Source organism: Monodon monoceros, unplaced genomic scaffold (genome assembly GCF_005190385.1).
Source record: "Monodon monoceros isolate NGI ecotype Baffin Bay Population unplaced genomic scaffold, NGI_Narwhal_1 Super_Scaffold_15, whole genome shotgun sequence".
Lineage (NCBI taxonomy): Eukaryota > Metazoa > Chordata > Mammalia > Artiodactyla > Monodontidae > Monodon > Monodon monoceros.
Genome location: NW_021703771.1, coordinates 60,135,141 through 60,152,246, shown reverse-complemented (window position 1 = coordinate 60,152,246; position 17,106 = coordinate 60,135,141). Strand labels below are relative to the sequence as shown.

At 40.0% G+C, this 17,106-nt stretch overlaps 1 protein-coding gene across 1 annotated transcript in view; it reads left to right on the top strand.

The window, feature by feature from the left end:
• Window positions 1-6,077: 6,077 nt before the first annotated feature.
• Window positions 6,078-17,106, top strand: part of SGK1 (serum/glucocorticoid regulated kinase 1) — a 113,042-nt gene continuing 102,013 nt past the window's right edge. Inside the window, exon 1 of the mRNA XM_029224106.1 lies at window positions 6,078-6,722. Coding sequence (XP_029079939.1) covers window positions 6,654-6,722 — 69 coding nt within the window. The 5' untranslated portion in view covers window positions 6,078-6,653. The remainder of the gene's footprint in view (window positions 6,723-17,106) is intronic.

Genomic DNA, 17,106 nt, shown 5'->3' with positions numbered 1-17,106 from the left:
TGACTTGAAGGCTGGGCTCAGTTGAGACCGTCAGCCAGAGAGCCTACTGCTGTCCTATTCATGCAGTTTGGGCTTCTTCACACCACTATGGTCTTTGGGCCACAAACTTCTCACATGGTGGCTCAGGGCTCCAAGTGAGGCAGTTACGGTGAACAAAGTAAAGCAACTTGGCCTTTTATGACCTAACCTCAGAAGTCACAGAACAGCATTTCCACTGTATTATATTGGTTGAAGCAGGCACAAGCCCCCCCGGATTCCAAGTAAGGGGTCACCAACCCCTCACTTGTCAATGAGAGAGCAGAACTGAAGAATTAGCAAACCATGTTTTAAAACTGTCACATATATATATATATATATATATATATATTTAATAGGTATATATATATATATGTACACGTGTGTATATTAAATCTCCTTTAATTTTCACAATCAATCACTTGGATAGGTAGTATTCTATTTTTAGCTTGCCTGGGGTCACATAACTAGTAAGTTTCAGAGGGAGAATTCCAATCCATCTACACAAAGCCATGCTAATTCTACTAAACCATATTGACTGGAGGGGAGACCCCATTCGTTTCAATGCTTATTATTGCCACTCCAATAATTTTGAGTTGACACTGTATTCATGGTGGCTGATTTCCCTCGAAAACCAAATAAGCCAGATGAGATGAAATTGCGTTCAATTTAAATAAGCATAATTTACAAAACAAATAAGCCCCAGGTAAACTCTGAGAGAGTTTCAAATTGAAGCCAATCACATTCAGGGATCAATTCACCCTAAGGCACAGGAATTTCTAGAATGCCAGGATATGAGGTTTCTGGTGGTTTCTCTGTCTCTGCTGGGGCCGCTCCTGCTGCTGGACCTATATCCACCCAGCTCACTCTCCCTTCTGATTTGAATTATCTGAGAAATTGACTCAGCTTTTCATTTCATGGGGCTCATAGAGATAAAGCCAAGGATCCTGACTATAAAATAGAGAAAACAGGACTCTGGTACAGGCTACAAATTTCCCTCTAGAGTCTTCTCAATCAATACCAGTCCCAATAGCCTACTGCGTCACGTACAGAGCATGATGGGATGGCTGACAGGAGTAACCCTCCACCCCATGGTTCATTTGTGCTCCACACAGAGAAGTAGCTAATGAACATCTTTTCGACAAATCAAATCAATAACATGACTTCTGACCTCATTTTTAGGAATTTTATTGAACCTGATCTCAAAGGTTGAATGTTGAAAGAAAAATAAAGAAGTCGCTAAAAATATCCCCCACGCCCAAAATTGCATCTTATAAAAAGGCTATAAAATCCATTACCATCTAGAGTTTCTATTTCATTTCTCAAAGTCATTCAGAAGGCAATCTAATTCATAGATGATAATGACCTTTGCAGGATGCTCTGCTGACCTGCTCTATTCGTTGCCACTGAGTATGCACATGTGTGTGCAAGTGGGAGTGTGTATTTGTATGTTTTCCAGGTCTCCATCAATGAGATTTACACAAAGTCTTGCTCGCTACATGTTGAAACTATCCTTACTCAGGAGAAAAGAGATCACTGTAATAAAGATGGTCAAGTCTAAAGGGAGTTCAAAGGAATGTATTTTCTTTAAAATAAACAATCTTTGCGGGTCCTAAATCTTTTGTATGATTTAAACGAGGCAATAGAAATAAACATGAAATCTGGCAGAGCTGTAAAATTCACTGTTTATGTTGAATGAATTATCACTAATATTCAAATGAGCAATTACTAACAAGTTGACTTGTCCCCTTGGGCTACATGTTGTCACATTGTCTCAAGAAAGAGCCGATTTCTTTATGCCTTTGTGTCAGAAAAGGCTGTCACAAATATGTTTGATACTATTTTATTATATGGAGATAATGAGAGGAAACACAAAGAAAGAGAGGTATGTGTGTGTGTGTGCCTGCGTGGTGAGCAGGCCCAGGTAAAAAGCAGGTAACAGAGAAATACAGGGAGGTGGCTTCTCTTGAGCTAAGGAACTAAATGTTGTAATTCTATGTAAAAATGTTTCAGGTAATAGAGATAAATAAAAGTCAAGTTTATTTGGTGATCTGGCTAAAACCATATCCCTGGAAAAACGTCAAATGCCTTCAATGTGAATTAAATATTATCTTCAGATAGGATTTGCCAAGACAAATACAGTTCTTCTTTTTATTGGTTTGTTCTTTTTCTCATAAGTATAATGGCTTGACATTTAATAAGTAGTGCCAAATCAATTAACATTGAAATTATTTTTTGACTTTTTTACCCATTAGAAGAACATAGTTGATAACTACCGTCTCTATAAGGAAGCTGTATATCTATAAATTGCATGACTGTTTTTTGGATGTAGTGAGAATGGAAACCAACTGTAAGGATGCAGCACTTTATCCTTACTTAGTCTCTTATCTACAAAAGGGACAGCAATCCATAGCTACCGGCATCTTTTCTGCAAAATTCCATGAATCCATTCTGGTATTGATTCTTTGTGTGTAAATAATCCTTTCTCTCAAAGAAAAATATCATGAACTGATATGCAGGGTTTGGCTCTTCTTTTGTAATTTTTCCTTTGATATATGCACGAATTAAATAAAAATAAATCTAATTTGGTGAAACCAAAAGAATTCTAATTCAAAGAAAAATTCTTTCATCTGTACAAAAACAACCCATAATTCCCAGTGGGCTTTCCTAATTCCTAATTTCATACATACATCACTACCATTGTGGCTGGAGTTTTAAGCAAATGATCAAGTCATCTGGGCCAAAGAGGAATGTAAAACATTTCTCATCATGTGGTCTATTTGTATCCTTTTCTCCTTAGGGACATTTGTCACTAGATAGATCTTCTGTTGTTTATCAACTTTTGGTTTTCCAGGTTGTTAAAGAAAAAAAAAAAAGAATCTGTGTTCCATTTAACAACTAAGTGTATGACACAAAAACACTTTAATCTATGGAAAGATAAACTTTCTAAAAAGTATTACAGCAGTATACGTCTCTTGCTTTAGTAAGACCAAAACAGTAGAGTTATATACTCTTATACAAGGCCCTTTTATATATAATTTGATACTTTTGCAGCAATATGGATGGACCTAGAGATTATCATACTAAGTGAAACAAGAAGGAGAAAGACAAATATATGATATCACTTATATGTGAAATCTAAAAAACATTGATACAAATGTATTTATTTACAAAACAGAAACAGACTCACAGACATAGAAAATGAACTTATGGTTACCAAAGGAGAAAAGGGGGGAGGGATAAATTGGGAGTTTGGGATTAACATATACACACTACTATATATGAAATGGGTAACCAACAAGGACCTACTGTATAGCACAGGGAACTATACTCAGTATCTTGTAATAACCTATAATGGAAAAGAATCTGAAAAAGAATATGTATATATATACGTATGTGTAGCTAAATCACTTTGCTGTAACCTGAAACTAACACAACATTATAAATCAACTATATGTCAATAAAATTTTAAAAAAAATGATACTGACAATTGCCTTATGAGGTAGATGGGATGCATTTTGTTATTATTATTTTACAGATGAGGAAACTGAGGCTCAGTGAGTTGAAGGGACTTGTTCAAGGTCACACAGTTAGAGAAGGGAGGTTAGTAACCAGATCTTCCAAATCGGCATAACCTCTTTCCATGTCATTTATATATTGGTAGTCGGTCCTACCTATTTACTTTATTTTATTATTTGCCTCACGGTTTAAACATTTTTTTTGGGAGGAAAAGTATATATACTACAAAAATGCAAATAGAGGATCAAAGGATTCTTTTTAACACGAGAGTTTTTTTTAATAAAAAAGCTGTGTTGGGGACTTCCCTGGTGGGGCAGTGGTTAAGAATCCACCTGCCAATGCAGGGGACACGGGTTCGAGCCCTGATCTGGGAAGATCTCACATACCCCAGAGCAACTAAGCCCATGCACCACAGCTACTGAGGCCACGTGCCACAACTACTGAAGCCCGTGCATCTAGAGCCCATGCTCCACAACAAGAGAGGCCACTGCAGTGAGAAGTCCGTGCACCACAACAAAGAGTAGCCCCTGCTCACTGCAACTAGAGAAAGCCTGCGCACAGCAGCAAAGATCCAATGCAGCCAAGACCCAATGCAGCCAAAAATAAAGAAAGAAAGAAAGAAAAATTTAAAAAGAAAATCCAATAATATTTTTAGAATAATTTCTCTTTGGTGGGGTTTCCCTGGTGGTGCAGTGGTTAAGAATCTGCCTGCCAATACAAGGGACATGGATTCGAGCCCTGGTCCGGGAAGATCCCACATGCTGCGGAGCAACTAAGCCCGTGCACCACAACTACTGAGCCTGCGCTCTACAGCCCGCAAGCCGCAACTACTGAGCCCACGTGCCACAACTACTGAAGCCTGCGTGCCTAGAACCCGTGCTCCGCAAAAAGAGAAGCCATGACAATGAGAAGCCCGCGCACCGCAACGAAAAGTAGCCCCCACTCACCACAACTAGAGAAAGCCTGCACACAGCAACGAAGACCCAATACAGCCAAAAAAAAAAAAAAAAAAAAAAAATTTCTCTTTGGGGAGTTCCCTGGTGGCCTAGTGGTTAGGATTCTGGGCTTTCACTGCTGTGGCCCTGGTTCAACCCCTGGTCAGGGAACTGAGATCCTGCAAGCCGCCCGGCACAGCCAAAAAAAAAAAAAGAAAAGAAAAGAAAAGAAATTCTCTTCGAACTACCAGAATTTTAATGAACTCTTCAGAAGAACCACAAAAAGCTATCGATGTTGGGGATTAAATAATATAACCCCTGGCATTTCGGACAGCTTAACGTATCTCTCTAAAATGAATAGTTTATTTTTCCTCCGTCATTATGCCGTCATTTGCTTGTGCTGCATTTTCTTTTGGAAATCTCAAAGCATTTAGCTAACAAGATTTCATGGTTATTCCCAAGAAAACCTGATCCAGCTATAAAGGTTTATATTCCAATTCAATGAAATCAGTGCATCTCTTCCCCAGTTAACCTATATGTTTCTCCTCTTTCCATAGACTGTCATATAAATATGTTAACAGTGTTAGGTACATTGTTTTTAATGACCTGGCCATTTGTTTTATCAAGTAGACTTTGTGCCTTTCCTTTATTTATTAATTGTATTCCTTCGTGGTGACATTGAAAAGGCCCTACCTCCTGGGGACACTTGCTGCTTTGGGATCTGATTTAATGGATACATAGAATGACACGGCAAACCAGTGAATGACTAAATAAGTGAAGGGGTGAGTGAATGAATGAGTGATTGCCTCCCTTTCATGGATGAGACACAGTCTGAGGGGCGTGTGAGGTCATGTGATGGGCAGAAAGTCACACACTGATGTCGTAGTAGTGCCCAGTTGACAGATGCCAAGATTATTTTCTTTGCTCTATTTAGCTATCAACTGTTTAAAATCCTCATAAAATATCAACATGAAAAAGTAAAAATGGAAAAATAAGCCACACACAAATTACATGGCTTTTTAAAATGAATGAATGTGCAAAGAATAACGAGTAAAAAGGGGGATAGTTTTTCGCTTGATGGGGTATAGGTTATTCACTGTGAGTCCTTCCTCTCCGTCAAATGGATTCAGTAATACTTTTGGGTAATGCTCTTTGTATTTTTTGCATAAAACACTTTGGATATATGCCCATTGTGTTCTTTTTAAGCAGACTCCTTTAGTGGAAAACACACACACACACACAATTACGTTCACGGTTGCCCACTGTATTATGACAAGTAGGAAGAGGACACTAGAAAGGTCCTACATAATGAGAGATCATCCATTGTTATATGTACACTTGCACTTTATTTCATTTTTCTCCACATTTGGACAGATCAGGAATAAATTTGATTACGTTTCCACTGAGAGCCTTTTTTTCCCAGGAATACATATCAACAGAATTTCAATGAGCATAAAATAAAAACGTTCTGCATTTTATATGAAAGTTTGATTTAAATGGTCCTAACAACAAAAAGAAAAGAAAAAAGCTGTTAAAGTAACCCTCCCAAGGGGAGTCAACTGCTTTTCAGTGCTTCCTGCGCTGGTGCCTTCTCTCCATCCGCTGCTCAGATATTCGTGAATTGCTGCGCCTTCCAGCACTGCTTTCTCTCTCCCTCTGCTTTTGTGGCGCGGATCTCCCTCCCTCCCTCTGGCTTCTGGTCTTTCTTACTCCTTCTCTCAGCTACTTAACTACAGCTCCCACTGGAACTTGCACAATCAAAACGAGCTCTCCTCTCCAGCAGCCTCCAGAAGCTCATCACCTGGAGCGGAGCGACTCGCCCAGTGCACCCGCCGCAGAGCGGCCAGGTAGCTGGGGCCGCGCAGCGGGTGCCCTTCTCCGGCTCCGCGGCAGCAGGAGCCTCTCCCCGGAATCCGCTGCATCCCGGGGTCCTGTAGCGGTGATGCCTGCGTTTCGGAGCAATGATGGAAAGAGAAGAGCCACTGCCGGTGACAACTGAGAGTGCGGAGAGGTTGCTGCAGTAGCCAGTGGTGCAGAATGTGTGAGTGAAAACCTGAGCCCTGCTCGATTCTCCATCACGCTCGGTCTTCGTTAACTATCTCCAGGAGGCACACCGGGAACCAGATGCATTGACCAGGCAGGTGCCACCCTGGATCTATAACTGTGAACTCCCCACTGTGGAAAATGGTAAACAAAGACATGAATGGATTCCCAGTCAAGAAATGCTCAGCCTTCCAATTTTTTAAGAAGCGGGTAAGGACAGGTTTTGTCTGTTTCTTTTGTTTTCTGCTCTTGTCTGAAATGCCTTTGATTGCTTGCCTGAGGTAAGCCTAAGGTTCAGTTGCAGAGCCCTGAATGGAAGCCGCGTGTCTGGTAGCAGTGGACCAGCTAGGAAATATACCTGCCTTGATACAAATTTGTGGGTGGGGGCCCCGAAGAGTTGCTTTGGGAGAAGGGGGTTGGGCTGAGATGTCTTAAGGAAGGTTTAGAGCTGGGAATGGGAATTTCTCAATCAAAGCCACAAGATTACAAGCAGTTTCAAAGAGAATTGGCCTGGGTAGAGTTGCGGCTAGCAATTTAGTCAGGGGCTAATTCAGTAGCGCACTCTTGCTCTCTGTTATCTTTGAAGGCTTCAACTTTTCCCACACCTTTCATTCACTCAGTGTCAAGTGCTGCATTACCATCTTCCTGCCTCAGAAGCAGCAGCTTCTAGCTTTCCAAATCCGTCCAGCCAATAACTTGCTGAGTCTCTATCTATGGTAAAAATAGCAAAGGACTAGAATGACCTTTTACAGAAATGATAGAATCCAGCATTTTAAATCCTCTATTTCAAGGATGCCTCAATTTTACTTGGTACAACTGCCTTTCTTTTTTGTGGGCAGTGTGAATTCAAGTGATAATATGGGGTTATGCTGCTGTATACTTTTATTTCTTGAATTCCTTGTTCGATTCAGAGTTAACATTACATTGCTTGTAAGTGAGCAAAACAAATAATAAAATAAAATAGAGGGGGGGTTCTTTTTTGTGTGTTTCACAATAAACTCAGTTCATTGTAATGGTCCCACTGGTGGCCTGCGTAAATCTGCAAATTTATACACAAGTGGGAGGTAAGAAATGAATGATTGCTGAGCAACTGATGACTGACACTCTTATGGAGAGTTTCTTTAGCAACAGAAGCTTCCTCCAGTCCCCAGCTGCCCAGCTTATTTAATACCCTGGGGCAATTCCATCAAAATGGCTCTCTTCATTCATTCTGTCCCTTCCTTCAGGTCTTTTCTGTGCTGCTCCTGAAACATTAGCCCTTCACTTAAACCAGCAGCAGCACACAGTCAATTATACACTGGGCTGGACTACCTCCTACACCAAGTGGGCAAGCTGGGAAGGCAGGGCTGGGAACAGCGTGTCAGGCCAGGCCAGAGGGCTAACACAGGTTCCCACACACCTGTGACTGAATTCTCATCAGTAAGGCAAAATCTTCCCTAAAGTCCATGGACCAAAACGTATGCATTAAAACCAAAGCAAAACCCACGCTGCCCTGGCCGCTGCTCCTGGAGCCCCAGCAGCAGGCAAGGTCTCCCACTAGAGGAGACTCAAGTTGATTTTTGTAGGTTTTCTCTTATTTTCTTTGCTATCGAAATGTACTAATAACAATATTAATTTACTGTCTAGTTTCTTTTTTGCTTAAGAGCATGATTTACCAATAGCCTTCAGTTGGTGCCTCTGTAGACCTTGGATTTGACAAAGAACTAACCAGGGTACTGATGTCTAATCTGAGCACTTGCAGAGAGAAAGAACTTTACACCAAGATATCCGGCTGGCAGCTTCATTTGCCTTTGAACCTGGGTCTATCACTTGCTGGAGATAGGATCAGAAATGCCCCCTCCTGCTGTCCGTACTCTTCAAGGATGGAACTAAGCAGAATATGACTTTGTGTCAAGTCATGGATGGCCCTAAGAATAAAGTCCTTGATTCTTGTCCATACGTTCTCTTTTCTGAAAGTTCTTTTCAGTTTGTACGATGACTTTGCTTTAGGTTTTGCTTTTCATTTGTTTGCTTGTTTGTTTGGGATCTTTATTTACACAGCTCATATGTAAATAAATGTGTAAAACACTAAGATAATATCCAGGTAAATCCCTCCTCCTCCCTTCTCCAGAGGTAACTGTTGTTACTGTGTTGGTGTCTATCCTCTCCAGATCTTTTCTATGCATCTGCATATACATTTATATATTAGAATGCCTTTGTTTTCAGCTAAGAATAATCCATTTTTCTTATATTTTATTGTTGAAGTTCCACACATTTCTGCACATTTTATTTTTACCCTACTTAGACAGTCTTACAAAGTGAACCTTTGTGCCCACGTTAAACTATGAATAGATCTTGGAAAAAAAGCCATAGGTTTTTTAGGGCTTACTAAAAACATGGAGGTTTGGACCCAAATTCTGACGGCAGAAAGCTTAAATAGTGTTTTCTATGCCTCTGAGACATTTCAAAAAGAGTGTAAGAAGGTAGCAAAAAGGGAAGGCAGAACGATCCACCCTATCATTCATTTAGGATAGTAAGTGTAGCACCATTTATTGAGTGCTTACTTTGTTCTCGAAGTTATGGGTCAAGCGCTTTATATGTGTTAGCTCTTTAAATCCTCATAGCCACCCTATGAAGTAAGAAAGCTTATTAATTGTGCAAAGGATGGCTTAAAAGAGATTAAACAACCAGCCCAAGATCACTTAGCTAAAAAGTAGCAGAGCCAAAATTCAAACTTTCTTTGACCCAAAACCCATATTCTTAATCCAGACTTTCTAATTCAAATCATGCTCCTAGGGACTTCCCTCCCTGGTGCTCCAGTGGTTAAGACTCTGCCCTACCGTTGTAGGCGGCCCCCTGAGTTCAATATCTGGTCAGGGAACTAGATCCCACATGCTGCAACTAAAAAAAAAAATAGATCCCACATGCCTCAACAAAGATCTCGCAGGTGGCAATGAAGGTCCTTCGTGCCACAAATAAGCTATGGCACAACCAAAGTAAATAAATAAATATTTAAAAACAAACAAACAAAATTATGCTCCCACCTTTTTTTTTTTCATAACAGAATCTTTTCTTTCCCCAAATGAAATCTTAATGCCATTACACAATTTATAAAACCTATGAAGGCAGCCAATCCTCAGTTGATGTCTCTCGAAGCTCCTTTCCAACCCTCAGTCATGACCGAGGCAGCTCTGGGGAACCCAGCTTCAAGGAACACAATCTGAAGAAAGACATTCCTGGTGCTAGTTTCCCCAAATCCTTTGGATTGATGTTTTCCACGCTCATGTCTTAAAAGCTCAACTAAATCAGCTTTAGTTGAGAATTGCTAAGCTAACCTCAGTAAGAGTTCTGCTTTCATTCTCTACGTGTTAATGATAAGTTAACATTAGATGCCAATGGATTATGTTGTATTCTTAGAATTTCTGAAAAATTTGTTTAAGATGAATGAAAAAATGTCCTTATCAGCTTTATTGTTACAACCCAAGAGCTTTAAAAGTTAACATGTATCCTAAAGATAATCCATTTTCATGGATTTAAAGATTTGTTCATGGTTCAGATTCTTGCATTAATGACTCAGAAAACACCAACAAATGACGTTATCTTCAATTTGATAATCCATTTTGGAAATATACTAGGTATGTAAAAAGATTTCTATATATCTTTTGTAACATTTCAAAGGGTAACTAACCCGTATGGAATTTTGAATTTGTAATGCACCCTAGAAATTCTTTCATTGACCTCCCTATTTTAAAAATGTAGAAACTGAGTGCTTGGCAGGTGAATCACTCACTCAAATTAAAATGAGGCTAACCACCCCTCACAGGTAGGGTTTTCACTTCCAAATCAAGTGTGCTTTCCTCTTTATTATGCTCTCAAAGTAGTTCTGTGCTTTATGCCTTATTCATTCATATTTATTTTAGCAAACAGAGTAGGGACAAAATCCAGCTCTTGTCTTCCTAGAGCTAGCTGCCTCGTGACCACCAAACTTGACAGGACACAGTTCTTGTCAAACTTCTCTTGACTCAGTAAGTGATACTTTTATGCTTTTGAGCAATCCCTTGCATTGTTCTTTACTAATGACACATTTTATAATAACTATCACTTATACAGCACTAATATCACTGACCACTGTTCTAAGGGGCTTTCATATACTACATATTTAATTTCTCAAACATGAAAAGTCTAAGGGAGATATTATTGTTATCCCAATATCACAGATGAAGAAGGTGAGGTGGGCCGAGGAGGAGAAAGTAGTCTTACATCATACAGGTAGTTCATGGCAGAGTTAGGGTTTGGGTCAAAACATCTGGCTGCAGAGTCTGTATCCTTCACTGCTGTACATCCTGTCTGTGACGTCAAACAATCCAGCGTGGTCAGAAGAGACATGAAGAGGTCTGATGGCCCTAGCTTCCTCTCTTCTCTAAAAATGATGGGGAACAAAGCAAAGGGTTTCAGCCTGGTTATGATGTTTTCTCTAGCAGAGCTGAGAGATGAAATTAATATCCCTGAAGTGGTTATTCTCCACCACTGTTCCATACACTGCATCCCTTCACCTCTTATTTCCCTTTATTGTTCTATTATGTCTGCTTAAAGCAACTGAATTGCAATGATAACAGGTCCTTTTCTTATGTGAAGCCCTTTATGTCTTCTCAGGAGGCTAGAGTTTACTGAGTGTTTACTAAGGGTCAGGCCTTACTAGTGCAGCACTTTACTCATGTAATCGGCACAGTCACTCCATTATGCCCATTTCACAGCCAAGGAAACTGAGTCAGAGAAGTTAAGTAACTGGTCCAAGGTCATGGTGCTAGGAAGAGGTGTAGCCAGAATACAAACTCAGGCAGTCAGCTTTAGCACCACCAGTATTTCCATTTGCCCCACTGGAGTGAATGGCTATGAGGCTAACACCGCTTCAGGGTTAGCTCTTCCCACTGGAACGTCTGTGAAGATGATCCAGAGAGGATTACTTGGCGGGCGGGGAGGGGCGGGGGTGGTGGTGGTCATAGCTGTGGAGAATTACATTTCCCACACGACTCCTCAGGGCCGTAGGAATCAGAAGTCTGCGTCAGATTTCTCCAAGATATATTTGATCATACTTCCTGGAACCATGGTGGAGATTCCAACGGCTTCTACTGTGCTGTCTTCAGAAGTAGCTAAAATCTGAGCCCTTTGAGTCCCTCCTGTGTGCACTCGACAGCACAGCACAGAGCCCCAGCCACAGTGCACTGGATCTCCCACAGAGCAGAAAGGTCCTTAAGGACAGAGAACCCATTACCTTGTTCACTATATCCCCTACCAGTCAAACCATATTTGTTAAATGAATGTATGAATAAAATGAATAAATGAATCCTTACATTAACTGGTCCCTAATTTGTTGCCTTGTCCTCCTCCTCCACTTTCTTCTGTCTTGAGATAGTTGAACGGCTTAGGGATCTAATGTATTTTAGTTCTCTCTGTGTTTGAATATGAATTATATATAAATGAAGACTTTGAAAAATAACTTAAATCTGATTCAAAGACATGTTGTCACTACCCTTAGCAGCTGGCAGGGAAACTTGAGTTCAGATCATTTAATGAGCAATGACCACAGCATAACTCCTTTTCTGTAATGCTTTTCCAGTCAGGACAAACAAGACAGACGTAGTCATGATTCACTAATCTCTTTTGATTTTATATGAATGTAAATCACTGACTTCAGCACTATACATTATGCATTATGTATTCTCCCACCTAGAATACTCAAAGTATTTTCCCAGTTATTGTTTTTCCTCATTTTTCAATGTGATCTTAGGAGCTACTGAGTGTGAAGAAAAGTTTGAACTCAAGAGGGCTTTTCTGCTTTGACCAGTGAGTCTTAGAGGGTTTGGACTGGAGCAGGGACTGGCTAGGTTTGGCTGTGCTGGGGGATTACTCTTCAGTACCATAGGACGCAGGTAAGGAGTATCAGGTATTTGTCACTCCAGCAGCTCTCAAGAAAGCCCATGAAAGACTTCCCTGGTGGCGCAGTGGTTAAGAACCCGCCTGCCAATGCAGGGGACACGGGTTCAAGCCCTCGTCTGGGAAGGTCCCACATGCCGTGGAGCAACTAAGCCCGTGATCCACAACTACTGAGCCCGTGTGCCACAACTACTGAAGCTCGTGCACCACAACAAAAAGTAGACTCCGCTCGCCGCAACTAGAGAAAGCCCGCGCGCAGCAACGAAGACCCAATGCAACTAAAAATAAAAAATAAATTAATTATTTTTTTTAAAAAAGAAAGAAGGGCAGTTGTAACCACCTCCCCAGGTCCTTGGTCTAAGGGCAGGCGGACCCAGCAATTGGCCAGGTTCCTCTGGCAGCCTGCACAGTGAGCTGGCAAATTTTAAAAGCTTCTGTGTGGGAGGAAAAGGAGAAGGAGGCAGGAGGAGGACAATGGGGAGAGCAGACAGCCAAGCGAGCTGGGTGCTACCTCAGCTTCCTTCTGCCGCGGCTCTGGCGTTTGCAGAAAGGATTACTATTAGAGTTTGTTTTCTCTCACACCTATTTCTTCGCAGCATTCTAAAATGATTTCATAAGTATTTACAACAAAGGGAAATGAAAATCAGGGCTGTAACTAGGACGGTAGGAGACTCTTCCCCTTGGTGGTTCAAGATGCCAAAATATTACTCTAATTGCCTTCCAGAGCCTGCTGTGACATTTTTCTGGGAAGAGTCCGCTGAGCTATTTTTATAACTTTGGGGTCACCTTGGTGTCTTTTTTCCTCCTAGGTCAGGGCATTCACCCAAAATGCCATTTGTTTGGGGAATGACTGGTCCTAAGGTTCTTTTCTTTTACTCTTCTCTCTTCCTCTTCTTCCTCCTTTTCTTTTTCTTCTTCTTTTCTCTTTTTTTTTTCTCCCTCCACCCCTCTCCCTCTCTTTCTCTCCTGTCTCTGGAGGATAAGCGCACATCAAGGCCAAAGAGAGAAAAACCTGACATGAAATACCCCTAGATTCATCTTCCATGGAGAACAGAGAACCCATGTTCTTCTAACCCAATGCTTCAGGAATATCTTGCCATCTCCGAGGCTGTTAGAGTGAAATCGGCCAGTATGGAAGATCCTGACAGCTCCAAGATTTTAGTTTCTAAAAATAGCAAGGTGAAAAGGGCCCCAAGATAATTAAAACACTTTAAGACTCAAATCTTTGTAGGATCAACATTAAAATATACCAAGAAGGAAAAAAAATCAAAGTTAATTGATAAGTAAAAATATGTATTTTCAATGTTTTTCGTCACAAACATCATCTTTTCTATAGAATGCTCTTTCTGAAAATTGACTGAATTTCCTTTGAACCCTGAATCTTTCTAGATCTGTGATAATTTGGGTTATATTGTAGAAAAAAAAGTGTAAGAAAGAAAACTGTGAGTATATAGCTTCTAGAGTAGTTAAAAAGATTCAAGGAAAGCTAAGGAGCAAGACAGTGGAGAGGCAGAGTAAAAGTAAAGACATTAAAAATGAACAATATATAACAATAAAATATATGTAACAATAAAAATGTTATATATGTAGCATATCAACAATATATGTTATGTATATATAACATATTGATGATATATGTTTAATGGATTGATAAAAACAATTAAAAGGGCTTGGGGAGAAAGTGTAATTGTAATAATAAAACTCAGTTAAACAGACAGCGTATTGATAAAGAGAGAGATTAAGAATTTAAGAAAACCTTGGTGTGTTTTCCACTGCTTTCAATAGTGCCATAGCAACACATAAAAGTGAAGAACTAGAACCCAAGGCCTTAATGAATTAAAATACTTTAACGCAGGTAGTGAAATGCTGTTTTTGTTTGGTCAGGCTTGGTAGAAACTAGATCTGAGCACTGAACTCTAAACTGTGTTCTATTTTGATGACTAGTTTGGCATTTTTATGATGCTAGATGTAAATAATTTTTTTTAATATCCTTGTAACAAGTTGGAGGGCTTGATATATGAATACCCACATCTTGTCCATCAATTTTACTGTGATTAACCAGAAAAGCTGAATGAATATATTAGTTTACTGAAGAATATGTTTAATGGGATTACAAAGCTTAAGGAGTTAAGAGATATCAAAGACATCCACGGCACTTAATTCATGGAGGTAGATTATAAAATTTCTAATTCATCTCTTGGTGAGAAGTAAAAAAAGCTTCCAGAAACTGTCTTTGATTTTCATGGGGAAATAGAGTTTGCATTAGTTTCTTAAGGCTGCTGTAACAAAGTTCCGTGTACTGAGTGGCTTAAACAGTAGAAATGTATTGCCTCGCTGTTCTGGAAGCTTGAAGCTTCAGAAGAAGGGGTCAGCAGAGTTGGTTCCTCTTGAGGGCTCTTATCCAGGCCTCTCTTCTGGGCTTGTAGATGGCCATCTTCTCTATATGTCTTCCCTCCACATGTATCTGTCCAAATGTTCCTTTCTTATAAGGACACTAGTAAGTTGAACTAGGGACCACCTTATTTTAACTTGGTTACTTCTGTTAAGACTTTATCTCCAAATAAGTTCACATTCTGAGGCTCTATGGTTAGGACTTCAATATAATAATTTGAGGGGGACACAGTTCAACCCATAACAGAAGTTTTTCCTTATCATTGAAACTTCATTTATATCTGAAATGGAGGAACATCCCAATAGGATGGGCTCTAAGGTATAAATTTTTACTTTGTTAAAATTATTTGCAAATTCTAGGAAGCAAAATATTGCAGAAAATCTATAACACTGGAGAGTATCAGGTGAGACAGAGAGGTTTGGCACACAAGAATATGTTTTTAAAAAGATGGTGAGGGCCTTCCCTGGTGGCGCAGTGGTTGAGAGTCCGCCTGCCGATGCAGGGGACACGGATTCGTGCCCCGGTCCGGGAAGATCCCACGTGCCGCGGAGCGGCTAGGCCCGTGAGCCATGGCCGCTGAGCCTGTGAGTCCAGAGCCTGTGCTCCGCAACGGGAGAGGCCACAACAGTGAGAGGCCCGTGTACCGCAAAAAAAAAAAAAAAAAAAAAGATGGTGAGGACTTCCCTGGTGGTGCAGTGGTTAAGAATCCGCTTGCCAATGCAGGGCACATGGGTTCAATCCCTGGTCCGGGAAGATCCCACATGTCACGGAGCAACTAAGCCTATGTGCCACAACTACTGAGCCCATGTGCTGCAACTACTAAAGCCCGTGCACCTAGAGCCTGTGCTCTGCAGCAAGAGAAGCCTGCGCGCTGCAAAGACCCAATGCAGTCAAAAACAAAACAAAACAAAAAAAACAGTGGTGATGTGTTAGAAGTGGGAATAGTAACTGGGAAAAAAGTGCTGCTAAATGTTATGTAATAAAGCTTGAGGAGCTATATGGCTGATAAGATGTCTAATACAGCATCAAAAACTTACAACTGATGATGTATCAATATTGGTTCATTAATTGTAATGAATGTACGATACTAATGTAAGATGTTAATAATGGGGAAATTGGGTATATGTATATGGGAACTCTCCATACCATTGCCTCAGTTTTTCTGTAAATCTAAAACTATACTAAAAAATGAAGTTCATTAAAAAATTTAAAAGGCAAAAAAAAAAAAAAAGCTTACAACTAAAGTAAAAAAGCTCTGTAAATGAATTTCTCCAAAGAACATCAATATAATTGCTTCCTCTTCCAACCACTTAACCTCAAGGATTAAATGTTACATAGTAAGAACCAGGACCTGGCACTTACTGTATACAGGGCCTTGCTTATCAGCTTTGGCAAAGCAGTCATATCTAATTTATTTGTCTATTAGTCAGCTTCTACGTAAAAGGGCCCACACCTTCTCACCTTGCCTAATAAGATGGTGAGGCCATTGCTAAAAATTAGTCTTCCAGGCCAAAATGAACACATTAAATCAGGCATTTGAGAGTAACCCTTCAGACCTAATCTCAATTAGATGGAATTTTTTTATCTGGTACCTTGACGGTTATCTCTTGTATTATGTATTTTATTCTTTTCCAAAAATCGGAAAATTTCTAACAATGCCTTTTTTCCCTAAAGTCATTATCTTTCAAACAATAGGTTCAGAATGTGTGGAAAAGCCTCCTTTTTTTTTTTTTTAATAGTATCATCATCAACAGTCAACATGAATCGAGCACCTATATGTGTTAAGCATTATGGTAGGAATGCAGATATAAGAAATTATATTTTCCTTTAACAAGGACCTACTATATAACACAGGGAACAATACTCAATATCTTGTAATAATCTATAAGGAAAAAGAATCTGAAAAATAATATGTGTGTGTGTGTGTGTGTGTGTGTGTATAAACTGAATCACTTTACTGTACATCTAAAGCTAACACAACATTGTAAACCAACTATACTTCAAGTAAAAAAACAGAAGGGCTTCCCTGGTGGTGCAGTGGTTGAGAGTCCGCCTGCCGATGCAGGGGACACAGGTTCGTGCCCCGGTCCGGGAGAAGCCCACGTACCGCAAAAAAAAAAAAAAATTAAAAGAAAAAGAAATTATATTTTCCTTTAGTCTCCCCATCTTACCCCATCCCCAAGAACTTGGACCACATCTCCCTGTTATGTATATACTCTTTATAGCACTTTGTACTTTTTTTCATGACACCTGTAAATCTTTAATCCCATATTGGTGTAGCTAATTAAT